Below are 17,216 nucleotides of genomic sequence, written 5' to 3'. Positions count from 1 at the left end.
TAATCAAACAAAAAAGGAAGCAACACATAAAAAACAACACTCAAACAACGCAAAAAATATATAGAGAAAAAGAGAAAGCGAAAAGAAAAGGAGAGAAAGAGAAAATGCAGAGCGGTAATTCTGCTGGCCAAGTGATCGAATACTCATATGTCGGCTGCACGCTCAAAGCGTTTTGCCAAGTGCGCACTTTCTTTCTTTTCAATGGGGAAGCAAGGCAACGTAAGAAATGGAAAAGAAAAAGGAAAAACCTTTTCCACAGGTACTACATACAAGCAACCAAGCAAAGAAGCAAGGAAGCAAGCAACGCCCCGGGAAAGTAGGCAACACAATTTGGTTCTGACAAAATGCCGCTTAATGTGGCATGTCCTGGCCCATAGACGTACACACTGCCATTTATATGTAGATGTTTATGGGTATTGCTGTGTGAGTGTGTTTGTGTGTGTGTTTTGGCCACCTGTGCGTGTGCATGCCAAGGGTGGCTTGGGTCAAAGGGCAGGCAGGCAGAGGCTGAGGCAAAGGTGGCTTTTTCATCCATCGATTTTCTTAAGCGGCAAAAACTTTTGTGCTCACAAGCTGCAAAATTCATTCATGCAACAACTACCTACCTAAGCAAGCAAGCAACCACAGCAACAACAATAACAACTGACGACAATTGCACAACAACAGCAACAACAATAACAATAACAACCCCCAATTCTTTGGGTGGTTCAGTGGTTCGCTTTTTCCTGCTCTGTTCTGTTCTGTTCTGTTCTGTTCTGCTATGTGGGGTTGCCTCTACTCAAAATCTACTCAAAAGCGATAAATTCCCGGCGTTTTTACGAGCTTAGCTCGGAATGCAAGCGTACGAGTTTCAACCAAAAAAAACAACATCAACACTGCCAGAATTCCTATGTCTGGCGCAAATTTCCATACACTGCGGAAAACTTTCGCAAAATTGAATAAAAAACTTTGCGTGAAAGTTGTGTAAAAAAATCTAAAAGCATTTGTAACCATTGCAAAAAGCTTTTATGCAGAGTGTTTGAGACTGCTGTTACTTTTGCTTTGTATGCTATTTAATGTAATTATGCTTAGTTGCATAACTATTTCATTTATTATTTACTTAAAGTATTCTAATTTTTGATGAACTTGTTGAGCTTATTCTGATTGAAAGTTTAGCTAAGTATGTTAACAAGTTACTTCCCTTCATCCTTTTTTACAGATTTCTCTACATTTCTTGTTCTTATTCTTAGTTGCATAACTATTTCATTTAATTTTTTTAAATGTAAATGTATTTTTGGGCAACAAATTTACAGATTAGTTGAATATATTAACAATTAACTTAACGATTTATAAAAATTTGGAAGCTATTCAATAAGTAATTTGGTATGACAAAAAACGGTTGCTGCTCTCGGGTATTAGTTGCTTTATGTAGTTGACAATCTGGTATATTTTGTACCCTATAGTATATTTTCAATGTAGTAGTATATTAAAATACAAGTATGTAGTAGTATATACTAGTTATATCCTTTGGCCTACTTTAGTGTTTCTTTAGTATTTTAATTTGGCATATTTTAACAATTTTGGACTCATTTCTTAATTTAATGCTTACATAGCTGTGTTATAGCGTTTTGTATATTTTAGTATTTTTGGTTTATTAATTCGGTATATTTTTATAATTTCGCACTCATTTATTTACTTAATGCTAAGCTGAATAACATTGTATTTTATTATTTATTTAAAAGATCTGAGTTACTGAAAAATTTATTGAACAAAAACTAATTTCAAGGTTTAGTTACATTTGCAAAGAAGTTGCTCAACACAGTGGTATTTTTTTTTTAAATTCCTTCACATTTATTTCCTTAAATTCCAACTTTTTTCTCAGTGCATTAGCGCAACCCCCAAAAGGTCAATGTTGGGGGTTGTTTTCTTTCTATTTAGCTTTGGCTCTCTAACGCAATTTAAGCGCCGTCAGAATTGGCGGCATTTCAACGCATTGCGCTGTGCGTGCCACCAAATGTGCTTCGCTCTCTCTGGGTTTTTTGGTGGTGGCATGCGGCATGTGGCAATCGTTATCAGAATCAGCTAAATGGATGCAACTGTTTTGATTTCGCGACTCCCACTCGTTTCCCGCTGTTAATTTATAAACTCGTTATTTATTGTATAATTTTGCTATTTTATTCGCTTTTAGAAGCAAATTTAATTGCCTTCATAAATTTTGGTATTGCATTTCGTTGGCTTTTTGGCTATTGTTATTATATAGTTTGCATTATTACTGTGCATAAATCATTGCAACTGACCCAGTTGCCACTTAAAGCATGCCCCAACAAAGAAAAAATATATAAAATAAAAGCACTTTTTGGGTGCTTTGCTTTGGTTTTGGATTCGTTTTTGTTAGTTTTTTGGCTGTCGTGGCACGTCTGAGGCAAGTTGAAATTGAAAAACGTCGTCGTTGTCGTCGTACGAGACACGTATTAGCTCGGCACATGTGTAAATCCAATTCAAAACATGCCACGTGCCGCATATACGAAAACACACACATGCAACACACACACACAACCAGACCGAGACACGGTGCCAATTTCCATGCTGATGCAGCAGCAATGCACAAAAATTTCGTTTGCTTTTCTTTCGCCCCTGTTTGAAAAATACATTCAACACAACTCTGAGCGACTTGAGAGTCTTGATGGTGCGCTGCGGTTGTGGCAAGGTGGGTGTTGCATCAACAAAACGAAAAGAACTGGCAAATAAAAAAAACAACACTCTTTTGAGGAGTTTTGTTTTGTGTTTGATTTGGGGTGCCCAGCTGCAAGCGTTGCAAGCTGCATACCATAAAAATACTTGCTACAAAATGTGAAATGTCGAGTTATGCAAATGAGCCAAATGCGGCAGAGAAATGAAAATGTGCAAAACAAGGACTTACGACGAGTTCGACTCCGACTCCGAAAGAGAGGAAGACGTAGCTGCTGCAACGAGCGTCAATAAATAAATAAATATAAATATGAATTTATAAAATGAAAATGAAAATTGACAGCTGCTGGTGGTTGCCTGTGGCTAGCTGGTTGCATGCAACATGCTGTGACAAAAAAACAAAATGAAATGGGGGGAATATTTTCTGTGCATTTGTGTGTTTGCTTTGTTCTTCGCCTGGTTCATTTAACTTGAAAAAGACGTCGGCTGGGTGTGGGAGGAAGGTGCATGAAGTGAAAGCCACACACCAACACACACACACACCAACACACAGACAGATGGAGCATAAAAACTGGTTGCCCATATAAATTAGCATGAGTGGACTTTCAGGCACTTCCGCCTGAGGCGCAATGCCAAAGCCAAAAAGGGGCGCAGACACAGTGCAAGAAGTGGGAGGCGAGAATGTACTAGACTTGGGGCCTGCATTGTGGTTAGAGGGGAAGGGGTGGAACGGAGGAAAGGGGTCTGGGCATGCCCTCAAAAAACAGCTCAAGTGCCATTTAGCATATTTTGGTGGCTGCTTGCCGCTTGCTGGTGGCATGTGAAGTGGCAACGAGGCATAAACATAGTGCAGTTGAGTGCTGGGCGTTTCAACGAGTCTGGGGGCAATGTGTAGAAGAAGGAGTTGAAGTTGCTTTCATGGGAGAGAGTTGTTGTTTTTAAAGTCAAAGTCAAAGCACTACTGCTAACCAGATAATGGAAAATTGTGCAAAACTTTCGAGGCGACACGACTATAAAGTGAGCTACAAATGGCAATTGAGGGAGGCGAGACACACGAGATAACACAGAAAATACTTAAAATTCATATTGATGTGTTGCAATTAAGATAGAAATATTATAAAGTGCAATGTCTGTAGAAAAGAGTTGAGGTTCGAAATGAAACGTCTTAAAGAGAGAACAAGTATGCTAACAAATGAGTAAGAGATGTGAAAATATTTTAAAAGAATGAATGTGGCAACCATGGCAACAGATGCAGAGTGAGCGACATTTAGTCAAAAGTTTTTTAATAATTTAAATTTAGGTCGCGCGCTGTGCAAGTGAAAAAAGCAGTGGAAATTATTAATTAGACAAGCGAGTATAAAATGTGTGCACTTCTTTTCTAGCCATACAAATTTTTGCTAGCTCTTCTCTTTCCCACATTAGAATGGGACAACTAAAAATGCGCACTCAAGGTGCATATACCCAGTGCAACTACATTTGAAGGTATGAAAAGCGCATTTTAATTTCACGCCTTGACTCCGCAAAGGATACGCAGGAGACGCATGCCAATGACACATACACAAACACACACGTACGCAGACACGCACAGGAGCAGCCCATAAAGTGGCTGTTTCATTTGCGTGAAAGTCGTGAGAACGCGACAAATTGCCCCAAGGTGGGAAGACACAAGGAGTACAGAGAAGGAGGGAAGACTCGAGTCTGAGCTCTGGTAACTGTCACTGACTTAAAAACAAAGCAAATGCCCCAAAGGGAGGGATGGAGAGAAGATGATGATGACGATGACGGGGGGCAAAAGAAATGTTAGCATCTGCATTTATGACTTTTGCGGCAGGCTAATCTGATGCTGAGCATGTCAAGACACAAGCAGCCAGGCAAGAAAACCACCCTGAGACAGGACGCAGACCGAAGACAGAAAGGACTAAGCATGAATGCCACATGGCCGAACGGCATGTTCGGGCTTAAACGCTGGCACAAAGCGAGAGACAAACAAACATGTTAAGATTGTAATTAACATAAAATTAATATCAACATGTAAAGAGGAAGTCCTTGGAATAGCTGAACAGGGAATAAGCAGGCAAGCAACTCTGGGATCAAGCAGACTTCCAAGACCAAATACGAGTGTAGATGCAAAAGCTTATATGAATATTACAATGTTTGCTTCCTTTGCTAACTTGGCTCTCTTATCTTATGTTTTAGCCAAGCAAATAAGCCGTTGCATTTGTCTTTGGCTTCCAAGTTAATGTTTACTTGCAGGTAGACTATATTAAATGGAAGACAAATCTAGTTGGAATCATTTTTAATTGAATTTCCAATTATTTTTTTAACATCTTAAGTCTTAAGTTTCGAAAACTTTTTCCTTAGAAATTTACTTACAAATCTAGTTGTCATAATTTCCAATTAAACTCAAAATTAGATTTTGGTTTTTGATTTTTTTATTTTGGTTACACTTTAAGCTTATATCTAATTTGTGTATATTTTTATTATTTTTTTCTCTCGATTGTGTGGTTAAAAAAATTAGCTTCGAAAACTTGTTCCACTGTTTTTCAGTTGTATTTTGAATGCACCAATTCTCTCCATTGCGTTCTTGTTTGTTGTTTATTAAACTGCTACAAAAAAAAAAACAGTCAGCTTTGAAAAAACTTATTTAAAACCAGCTTACCAGCTTTGTTTTTATTCCATTTCGGAAATGTGTATAGATGGAAGATGTGTTTAAGACTGTTGGAACTATGAATTTTTGTAAACTAAATAGATGGGAATCTGAATTCATGGCCAACTCGATATGAGAATAATTTACGCAAACTCAACAAGTCAACGTCAGGCTATAACGCAAATATAAACAATGAATTTTATTTGCGAATTTCCACAACAATTTTCCCGCATTTGTCGCTCGCCAAATCCAATTCCCCAAATCCCGTTGTTCACATTGGCGAACGGGTAATTATCAATTATATTTACTTAACGGATTACAACACATTTTAAATTGGATGTAACAGTTACGGTATTTTTATTTTGCTTTTAATAACACGTGTAATAACAATTTGTACAAAAATTTTTTTGTGCACGACAAGCAACAAATGAAAGTTCGCCTCACTTTTTTGCTTCTCATGGGAGGCAGCGGCGGCTGATGAACAAAACGCAACATTTTGTACAGCGACAGACTCATAAATGTTAACGGTTTTGCGGTTGCTATTGGTGTTGGTGTTTCAGTTGCCTTGCAGCAAATCCTGACCAGAACACGCACGCCATGTTGCAGTCGGTATCCTTGTACCTGGCTGCCATTAGCGTTAGCTGTCTGCGGCCTATAATTATGCATGTTGCATGCGGCTCAAAGGCGCGACGCATAAAACATCCAGCAGACAAAGACGACAACTGGGACATGGACTGCGTATACTATATATACTTACCAACTACTATATATACTGTATACTGTGTGTGTGACTGCATCCCTGGGGGCCAACATTTTCTTTGTTGGCGGCTTAATTATGCAACTGCAACAAATTGGTTGTTGCTACACGAGGAGGCGTCAGTCTGGCAACTCCTGCAACCCGATTGATTTATGCCTGAAATTCGCGAGTTTTCGATTTTTCTCTTTTTAATTGTTTCTTTAAATTGACGCCAAGAATATTACCAAAATTTAATACTGTTTAATATTACAAAATGTGTTGGCATTTAACTACAATGTTAACCTAGATTTAATTGGTAAACTCTAATTACAATTTTGATTAGTTGCAGATTTTCATATTCGTTTTACCGTTTACACAGTAAATATTTGTAATTAAATCCAATTAGTTTGAGGTTTTGGCTATAAACTGAATTTGCAGATATTGGCAAACGGCGAAATGAATTTAAATATTTTAAGCAAACACATTAAAGCACACACTTATTAATAGTATTGTTTTTCTTACTTTGATTGCAGATTTGATGAAATGTAACTACACAAAACAGTCATAGAGCAAAAAAGGCAATTGGCTTATTTATTGTGTTAAACATGCGACAGCAATCAACAAAAACTGAACGCTATAATGAGGCATATCAGCGAACAAATAATATCGCCAATAACAATAACAATCACCAAACAAACGACTGCAATTGGAATGAGCATCACTTAAGCAAATAGAAAATCAACGCGACCAAAATCAATACAAAATCAATAGAAATAGCTGGGAAAATTTACTGTCAACAGCGAAGGACGACGACAACAAAAGCAGCGGGGTGATAAACGAGACAAACAAAAGGCAACAAGATAAATAAACTCCATTTCAAATGGGTGGCAAAAACGGATCTAATGGCCATGGCGGAGGCGGTGGAGGCGGAGGAGGTGGAAGTCTCAACTCTTCCATTTGCAATTCGGTGCTTACAAATGCAACGACAGCGAGCAACAGTCTTAGCCAACAGCAGCAGCAGCTTCAGGCCAAATATATCAAGTCGAAACGACATCAGAGTCGCTATAGCAATCTGCAGCATTCTGGTCACGATTCCAGCAGCTATCTGCATCTCAATTCGCTCTGGTCGATATGGTACGGAGTGTTGTTAACACTCTTCCAAGGCTATTTGGCTATGCATGGCGCCTACAGGTTCCTTGGTAAGTTCTAAAAATGGTCATTTCTGATTAGCTTACTGATATTCAATGCAATACTCGACAGCAGTTTAAGATTTTTCGAACTCTTGAGGAAAGTTTTCTTTTTGATTGAGAGATATGTAATATTAGAAGTAGAAAGTTAGCTGTCTCAATTTTTGGTAAAATATTAATTACAAAAAATCAATCCATATGATTCCTGAACATTTTTTTGCAATAAGATAAGAAATTCAATAGCTAACATATGTAAATAATATTTTTTGAACGGAAAACCCCGATTGTTTATTACTTTTGGTTTTACGGTATATTTTGAATAGAGTAGTATGTCGTTATACCATGGTATATTTTAGTGTTTTATGTTTTTATATTATACATGTTGGTATATTTCAGTATTTAACTGGTATATTTTGTATTTGTATATTATATATTTTGGTATACTTCAGCATTTTACCGGTATATACCATGGTATATTTAAGAATTTTATATGTTTATATTGTATATGTTGGTATATTTCAGTAGTTAATTGGTTTATACAATGGTATTATTTAGTATTTTATATTGATTGATATATTTAAGTATTTTATGGGTATATACCATTGTATATTTTAGTGTTTAATATTTTCATATTATATATTTTGGTATATTCCAGTATTTAGCTGGTATTTTATTATATATTTTAGTATATTTCAGTATTTTCTGGTATAATAATCCGGCAGTCGAGTACACTTACACTTTAGCTTTCCTACATGTTGAAATTTATAGTATAAATAACTATTTATTATATTATTTTTTTTTACATTTTTTAAGTCTTTTGTCTGCAGTTGATGGATATTAATTATCATGGTTTCTTTTTGACAGGCTGCTCGCTGATCCCCTGGAAGATTGAGCCCGTTGGCGAACTGAATCTACAGATTGTGCTCTCCGGCGTAGTTTTTATACTGCTGCCCGTGTTCTTTACATCGGCTGTGTTTAAGGTAAGTGATGCGTTCGAATGGCGATTTTAACATAATTTGGGATCATGAAATTAACAGTGTGGTTCGTTTGTCGGGCGGCCAAGTGAGCAGAGACATGGAAGAGACGTTGAGCTTGATAATTAAATTTCCCTGTTGTTGTATTCTGTTGCTATTACTGCTGCTGTTGCTGTTGCAGCAGCCTGATGCGATTTCTGTCTGCAGTGTGGAGAGTTCTTTGTTTGTGTATAAACTATTTTTAGTGGCATTATTTTCGTTATTAAATTCATTTGGAAAAACAAACACAGCATACGCTGTGTCCTGGTCTCACTGCAGAATGACCACCACACACATACACACACTCGTAGACAATTGCATTGGTTATCCTTTCACATACACACACATACACACATACATAGTCATGTGCTGCCGTTCGTGTCCCTGCTTTTATCAGCATAATAAATGCAATTATGGCTTTTTCATATTCCATCTCTGTCGCTCTTTGTCTTTATCTCTCTTTCTCTCTCTCTCTCTACCCTTACTCTGGCATTTTATTTATTGTCCATTTGAAGTGCATAGCAGACGTTGGCACTGGGCAAAAAGTCGATAGAAAAATGCAATAGCTTTGCAAACGGCTTTCTATATACCCTTTCTCTATATAACCCAGACAACGTGGCAAGAAAATTCCCATTTGCACTCAATGCTGCATCTCATGCGACACTCACTGTAAAAGCCACTTAAAGTGGCTGCTGGCTGGCAGCTGGCAGATAGTATGTAGCACCATTTCCTAGATGTAGGTGTAGATGTCCTTTTGCTGTCACTTTCGGTGTTTGGACTTGTTGTCTGGACACGCTATTTGCCTGCGGGTTTTGCACAAACACGAGTAATTGGCTTGGTTATTTATTTTTTTTGTTGCTTCTCGATTTTTGACAACTCTGTTTCTCTCTCTGGCACAAAAAGCACAAAACTTATTGAGCATGGCAAGCAAACGTTAGGCAACAGGCAACTGTTTGGATTCCAAAAAATTGTATGTAAATAAACGCAGAGACCACAATTCTCTGGCCTGAAGGCAAACCAAAAGCCGCCTATCTGTCAGAGCACAGTTCGGAGCACTGTGAAAGGAAGAAGGAGTAGGAGGAGTAGCAGCAGCAGCAATTGTTCATCATATGGCGCCCACTTAATAAAGACCAATTCATTGACTGTCTCGTCTCGTCTCGTCTCGTTTCGATACGATTCACATAACGTTGACCATTGACGCGTGGTTATCAGTGCATTGGCAGGACACAGTCACATTCACATTCACATCCACCTGCTCTTCCCTCTTGTCAGTGTTGCTCTCGTCTATTGCCAATTATTCATAGTTTTTGTGCAGTTTTTGTGCACATTTTCAATGCAGACAGACGCGTATTTCTGTTATGCATCGATATTGCCTCAAAGGCAAAGCTGCAAAACCCCGACAATAACTGGCTACAGTTTTCGGGGGGGAGCTGGATATTCATGAGTTCGTTTTATGGATAACACGTCTGAATGCCATTTGTCTAACAGACTTTTAGTTTTAAACTACATATTTATTGTAAATTTTTGTCTGCCATCGCCTGGCTGTAATTGAGGTGTAACTTTTAGACCAGCACTTAAAGCAAAACCATTTATTTTCAAATAATTGTCCAACTAAATGGACAATTTATAGTAAGTGCATTAAATATTTATAATTTAGAAATAAATGCAAATAGTCAAGTGAAGAGAAACCGAAACAAATTTAAGATTAACCATTTCGAAAATAATTAAACATATCAAGTAAAGACAAAACTAAATTAAGTAAATTTTAGATTAACAGCTTTATAGTAGTATACTTCTCGTATACTTAAAACGTGACAACAAGCTATACAGCTGGCAATAATAGTCTACTTTCCATATTACAACCTACCTTTATATTTTCTGTATTTTCACTAAGCACAACAAATTTATACACTTGATATTGCCAAGATTAAACAACTGATAACCACATAAATGTCAAAGCATCGTTGACTAACTCCATTAAAGGGATGCATTTTCAAGAACTTGCTATAGTCGAGTGATGAATTCGCTCTTTCGATCCACTTAAGAAAATGCGAAACATTCGTATAGACGCCAGGAAAGAAATCTCTGCCACAATCGACGCCCCACGAGACGATGCCCGTGAGTTGACCTCTACAGACCAATGGGCCACCTGAGTCGCCTTTGCAGGCATCGATGCCGCCTCTCAGATAGCCAGCGCAAATCTGTGAGATGGGTAGATGATTGTAGATAAACGAGCACAATCGCTGGTCCTGAATGGGCACAACTCCCTGATGCAATGCACGAAATGGATTGCCCCAACCGCTGATGAGGCACAAAGTGCCCGGCTGCACTTGCTGCGTGGCCAAGGGCAAGGCGCGTGTGATGTAATGCTGCAAAGGAATATAGCTGTTGAGGAACACAAGTGCAATATCGTTCTCCAGCGTGAAGGGGTGATAAGCCTCATGGCCGATAATCTCTTGCACCAAATAAACCTGACCGAAGCGCCCAAAAGAATTTAAATGTGAACTGCCGCCGACAACGATGTAATCCTCGGGATCATTGTACACTGGCGGATAAGTCGCATTGCTGTGAAAGAGATTAGGAATAAGATATGTTTGGAGCAGTAATTGATTAACTCACTCGGCAAAACAGTGAGCTGCAGAGCAAACCACACGCTGAGAGATCACTGTGCCGCTGCACATGTGGCCAGCTCCAAACTCTATTTCATCGAAGGCGCGCAGACGCACCGAGACTTGATAGGGCACAACCTCGATGCTTATGGGATGGCCACCAACGACTTTGGCATGTGTTTCAAGCTCTGCAAATCAAAGATATATTAACAATGAATTTGAGATTCGAATTCTGAGTTAGTTCTCTGACCAGCGACAACAGCGAGCGTCAAGTGTGAGAGCAGAGCCATCAGCAATTGGCATTGGCATCCGCTGCCTCTCTGTTCCATTGAATTTACATGAATTTAATATATTACTCAATTTCAAACTGGATAATTTTGACAAGAAACTAGCAGCCATTAATAGAACAATAATAATATTGAAGTTTTGTTTTAAGCGGATTAACATTCTTGAATTGTAGCTTAACCCAATTGAAAGATTTCAAGTATTTCTAGGAAGCTTAAGTGTAAAGTTTAGCAGCACATAAAAGTGAGCTTTCAGTGGTAAACTTTGTTTTTTATATACTGCACTTTTTATTTGTAAATTAAACTAAAAGCCACAACAACCGTACACCACATGCACATCGTAATAATCAAGTGGGTCGCTGATTTTGGTAGAGCTAACAGACATACACGAGAACGACGACGACGTCGAGTGTGTAAAAACGTTGAAGTGCCTCAGGCAGCGGGTGCACATGCTCCACTCTGCTCCCCTCTGCGCTGCTCTGCTCTGCTTTGCTGTGTTTTGCGCCTTTTTCGCTGGCCACAGAAGCTACACTTTAGTTCATTCGCTGGGGGGCTGACAACCGCGAAATGTCGGCACGTTTAAATGTATTATCTCGCTGGGCTAAATGGGTATGCATTTGTTGTCTCACTCGCACAGCTGTGTGTGTGTGTGTGTGTGTGTGCACTCCAAATGCGTTACGCTTTTTGCAAATTGCAATCATTGTTGTTGCAGCAAACGTAACGAAATGAAACTATAAGCAAGAATTGCTGCAGCTTATACGTCTAACAGATGCTCTGTAAAATATTGAAGCCACGCGATAATCGAGATGAATTACAGGGTATTAGAGAAGCTAGAGAAAGCATATGCGATGGCAGTTTCAATCTCTGTTTGTCTCAGCAGTTCCATGAAGTCTGCTTGTTTTTAATTTAAAAGCCCAACAGCGCACATTTATTTATATGCTGCACGTGATTTTTATGTTCACTTTGCCAGCACACACACACACAGAACACACACACTCACATAGTAGAATATAGTGTAGTACATGGATCTACACACACTGTATAAATATAAATATTTCATTTTACCATTTGTCACGTGCATTTTTTATGCGCCAACGCGTCGTATACGCGATATTCTCACTGCCATCACACACACACACACAAATGAAAAATGCAAAAAACCCAAATCACCCGCAATACATTTTGCGCTTTGTCGTAAATGCTGCCGTTGAATTCATATTTTATTTTCCATTCTCACATTGTTTTTTTTTCAGTTGCAGTTGCTTTTCTCTCCGTGAATTGTTGTTATAAGTATTTTATTTTATTAATTGCATATAAGCTTTTACGGGATAAAAAGTCGAGGGGGCAAAATCGTCGTTCATGGTTATGTGGCATGCACAGGGATTTCATTTGGGAATTTTTGTGAATGTCTCTTTGTCGGTTGCGGCCCTAAAAGGCTTTCAATTGATTTATGTCTGGTCATAATAAATGCAATTGCGCTGCAATTGAAATGTGAGTTGAAAGTGAAAGAAATGCACTTTTAGTGGGTATTAATTATGCAAAAAGCGGATTAGAATTAACCAAATCACTCAAACTACATATTTTAAAATATGATAATGAGTGTTTGACATTTAATGCGTCGTTGAATTTTACTTTCTTTAAATGCAAATCACGCAAATGCAATAAATAATATTGAAAAATGAAGATGATTTTATTATTTAAGTGATGATATAATGTCAAAAAGGCAAGCGATGGCATGCTCAGAAATTATTGTGGAAAAATAGCATAGCTTATACAATAAAATGTTTTGCTTTGCTCACTAATTAATTAGATGAAATATAACGTAATGAAATTGCAATACAATTTTAATAGTTATTGCAAAATACATGAGCAAAATAACAGAAAAAAATATGCAATAATACTTATTTTTCATTTCATCTCGTGTTCAATCCATTTTCATTTTCTATTTCTTTACTGTACTGAAATATCATCAGAATAATTTGAAATATGAGGCAATAAAAATTCATAATTTCCGTAAGAACTTATACAAAATAACAGCAAGAAAGCAATCAATTAAAATACGTGTTTTTCATTTCACTTCAATTTAAATTTCTAAACCATAGCAAAATATGCGCAGCAATGAAACCTTTTTATGTATTTGCCAAGCAACAATACTGATAAAAGAGTCAGATCAGCGAGTGCTATTGACCTTTACATAGCACTCTGCAGACAATAAATATTGTTGCAGTGAACTCGTAGTTCTTGTGTTTCTACTTCATGTGTGTGTGCATTGCAACTTATTGTAATCTCGTTCGTTCTCTATTGCTCGACAGGTTGGCAACTTGGCAAACGATGGCATCAAATTGGCAACTGGCGCCAAGGAGCGACGCTGCACTCTGGCACCGCACGATGGCCTCGAGGAGGAGGCACGCGGCGGCACATTGCGCGCTCTGTGGACACACGGCGGACCGACAGCGGCTTTTGTGCACATCCTCATCGCGTTGTGTTTGCTTCTGCCGCGACTATTGCTCGAGGCGCGCATCATTGAGAATGGCCTGTTGCCGAAAGGTGAGTGTAATTAAGTGGTGTGTGTGGTAGCAAAAGAGTGTGTGCTTGACTGAGTGAGTGTGTGTGTGTGTTTGAGTTGACGTTGGGATTGTAAAGTTGCTGCCGACTGTCAGCGACAATTGCAGCAACATCAGCAAGAGACGCCGCTGAAAAGTATGCAATGAAAAATATTCGAACGAGGCACCGGAAGTTGCTGCAACGCCATTTCATTTTTTATGTGCCCGCCATTTTGGGTCTGAGTCTGCTCTTTTGTTGATGTTGTTTTCTTTCGGTTTATTGCTCAATTGAATTTCAATTTCGCCAGTTCCGCCGCGCGTTCACTATTGTTGCGCATACGCCACGTGGTACACTTTGGTCACATTGTCACTTGATGATGAATGCCATTTAAGAGCCGCCGGCATTGACGAACTGTTTATAATTCAATTGTGTGTGTTTGTGTGCAATCAATTTGGCATTTTGGCTGGCATTGTGCACATTTTAATTAAATTATATTGCGGCTAGCGAAATGAAATTCCATTCGACAGTAGTTGGCAGTCACGTATGTAATTGGCCGCCAGACAATCGTCGTCATCTCGACAAATGTGTGATGTGATGTAAGCGTCATTTACATGTCTCTGGTTGCCGCATAAAGCTGTTTGGCCAAGAAGTTTAGTGTGTGTGGCGGCGCCTAATATCGTGGCAGCGCTTAGCCAAGTGAACTTAAGGGAATATGTTACGAAGTACATTGCTTGACTGCTGCCAGTAGTATCTTCAAAGCAATTGCAATCGCTTGGGAAATCTGTTGGCAAAACATATGCATGACTCGCTGCCGTTGCTGCTGCTGCTGCTGCTCGTGATGTTTCTGTTGCTGCCACAGGCAAACAAAAACAAACCCAAACATGCCCAATATGGCCGCGCGCACACACACACAGGCTGGCTAACAACCACAGGAGTAAACATACACCGGTACACACAGAGACGTACATGAGTTGACAGAGGACAGAGTACAGAGGACGACGGCACGCCCATTATGGGCAGCAATAAGCCATGTTATTAACAGCGCGCGGTGCGGGCGGCCAACCAGGCAACGAACCAACGAACCGAGCCAAAACTGTGCAAATGTTGGCTCAATGAACAGCAGGCAGGCAAGAGTTGGCAGGACACAGAGGCCTCTCTCCCTCTCTCCATTTCTCTCTTTGTGTGCATGTGGCTATGTATACATGTGTACTGAGCGGGCCACTGAGTGGCGTTGATGCTACTCGTAGCACAGTAAACTAATGCCACAGTAAATGATTAAAACAAAGAATTAAAAAAAAGTAGAGAACGTGCAGCAAAGCAAGGCAAAAAGTTACGTTTATTTGCTGCGAGCTACCGAGATGAAAGCCTGAAAAATGCTACAACAATTCTTTATCACATTTGGCATACCCCAAACAGAGTGAAAGCTGAACTATACAGAGAATGTGCTCAGTCTGTTGTTAAAGAGATTTAGATGCAAAGCTACTGAAAATGTATAAGACATGCTCTCAATACAGTCTCGATACTGAAATGGCACACAACAATGGATTAAGAAGGATTTGAAAGCATTTTGAGAGAGCATGTTTTAAAAATGCAGGCGGACTTAGCAGTTGAGAATGGTATTAAGTAAAGATTGTGAAGGTTGTTATGTTTGCTTAGATCCAAATTGAAAGTTTAATGATTTTTATGGGGTGCAACTTTAAGTTATTCGTTTATACATTAGCTTAATTTGAGTTCGTTAAGTTAGGTTGAATATTTTTTGTATAAGGTGCAACTTTATGCCATTCTTTTATATATTAGCTTAATTTAACACTTCAATTGTTTTGTTTGTCAGTCACAAAATCGACGTAAACATTTGAACAATTTATAAAATGTTTAAAACGAGGATGAAGGTGTTTCACTGCTGCTTAACGAACGTTAGCTGCCAAATGTTTGCTGTCACTCGGAAATCTTCTTGTGAAATGAACTGCAGTCAGTGTGTAAACTGAGCACACTGCACCACGGGGGAAATAAGAGGATTGCAGGACACAGAGGCAGAGCGAATCAAAATTAACTACATTTAAAGTGAGCTGCTGTTGGAGTTGCAGTTGGCATCCGTCTGTCCGTCTGTCCAACTGTATGTCGGTCTGTTAGTCTGTTGTGAGTTCTGTGCCAATCCCAGTTGCAATCTACGTCCACATTGCTGACAGACTTTGTGGCTGACTGACCGTATGGCGGGTTTATTGAACCGGGCAACGGCAAATGGCAGCAAGATTGAAAAAAAATATAACAACGTGGGGGAAAAAAACGAAACGAAACAAGCGAAGAGGGAGATGGAAAAAAATATAGAGCGGCAGGACAAAGCCATCAGCGAAGCGGCATCGAGTTGCGGGAGTAAATTAAAAATGTGGCAGGCGTTCACATTGGCCTCATAAAAACCATGACGAACTGAGCTCCTCGCTTCGTTCAGTTCAGTTGAGTTCAGCTCAGTTTTAAAATCCAGAGTGACCCATGGCACAGAGAGAGGGGTCGAGACCCAGCTCACCATGTGATATTTCAATTAATTTCGATTTCTTTTGTTTTGCTTATTCCCCCCGTGCCTGCCTGCATCTCCCGTTTAGTCATAAAGTTGGCTGCACTCCCTCCTGCCACACTTTTGCTCTCTTTGTGTGTTTGTCGCTGTCGCTGACAGAGTTTGCTTGCGGTCCTTGGCTTTAAAATCCATGCTGGGAAATTGTTTTCGCGCAACTTGTTGCCCCCACAGTTGCTGCTACAGCTGCTGTTGATGTTGAAATTAGAAAATCATTGGCACAAATAAAATGTGCAACGCTGCAAAGTCTCTGAAAGCCAAAGTCTTAGCTGCACTCGCCTGTGTCTGGCGGTGGCACAGAGAAAGGGAGTGAGAGAAAAGCTCTGGTCAAGTTAAGTGCAATGCCTTGTCGCGACTGCTTTGGCCATTTTAATGCTCGGCTGATATCGCTAGCATTTCATCTCATTCCTCTTTCACTTCGCTTCGCCGTTTGCAATTTGTCAACTTGCGTCTTGACATTCTTTAAGTTACCTCTAAGCCCAAGCTTGAGCCTTTTGTGTGCTCACAAGTTGCCCATTATAATTTCCGTCTGCGCAATTATAAAAACTTTATCCTCTGATTGACTTGTTTTGGTATCCCAAGCTTCACATATATATTTAAATCGAGGGGAGCGCGTTGAGATGCTCCATTTTTTTTTTTTATTATAATTCATTTTCAACTTTTGCATTAGCATAAAATTGGATAACCAAATGCCCAGGCAATTAGGCAGCGCAGCGTTAAATCGTAAAAAAAAAAGAAAATACTTTGCAAAAGTTGCCACAAAAGTCGCATAAAAATGAAAAGTTGAACTGGGGTTTGAGTTTCGGTTGACGGTTGAGAACAAGTTCTAACTGCACAAGAAGAAGGCATTACATTTCATTATTTAATTAAATTATGACGGCAGTCTAATGGCTTGAGGCAAGCTAGAAAGTTACGCAGCGTTGCACTCGACACATGAAACACGAAACTACGTTAATAATTAAT

At 39.1% G+C, this 17,216-nt stretch overlaps 2 protein-coding genes and 1 long non-coding RNA gene across 3 annotated transcripts in view; 1 reads left to right on the top strand and 2 right to left on the bottom strand.

Moving 5' to 3' along the window:
- Nucleotides 1–17,216, top strand: part of LOC132785544 (protein tincar) — a 72,978-nt gene that overhangs the window by 42,709 nt on the left and 13,053 nt on the right. The window contains 3 exon segments of the mRNA XM_060791693.1: nucleotides 6,584–7,249; nucleotides 8,102–8,217; nucleotides 13,456–13,690. Of these exon segments, the coding sequence (XP_060647676.1) occupies nucleotides 6,931–7,249; nucleotides 8,102–8,217; nucleotides 13,456–13,690 (670 nt within the window). The 5' untranslated portion in view covers nucleotides 6,584–6,930.
- LOC132785545 (uncharacterized) lies at nucleotides 5,082–5,413 on the bottom strand. Its single transcript, XR_009632326.1, has 2 exons — nucleotides 5,327–5,413; nucleotides 5,082–5,273 (listed from the first exon to the last, which is right to left on the bottom strand). It is a non-coding gene; the product is annotated as an uncharacterized LOC132785545 (long non-coding RNA).
- On the bottom strand, nucleotides 10,099–11,269 carry LOC132785065 (trypsin I-P1). Its single transcript, XM_060791039.1, has 3 exons — nucleotides 11,110–11,269; nucleotides 10,870–11,047; nucleotides 10,099–10,815 (listed from the first exon to the last, which is right to left on the bottom strand). The coding sequence occupies exons 1-3, from the start codon at nucleotides 11,186–11,188 to the stop codon at nucleotides 10,155–10,157; spliced, it is 918 nt and encodes a 305-aa protein (XP_060647022.1). The 5' UTR covers nucleotides 11,189–11,269; the 3' UTR covers nucleotides 10,099–10,154.

The sequence above is a fragment of the Drosophila nasuta genome, chromosome 2R (assembly GCF_023558535.2).
Source record: "Drosophila nasuta strain 15112-1781.00 chromosome 2R, ASM2355853v1, whole genome shotgun sequence".
Classification (NCBI taxonomy): Eukaryota; Metazoa; Arthropoda; class Insecta; order Diptera; family Drosophilidae; genus Drosophila; species Drosophila nasuta.
Note: the sequence above shows the minus strand (reverse complement) of the source record. Positions and strands in the feature narration are given on the sequence as shown.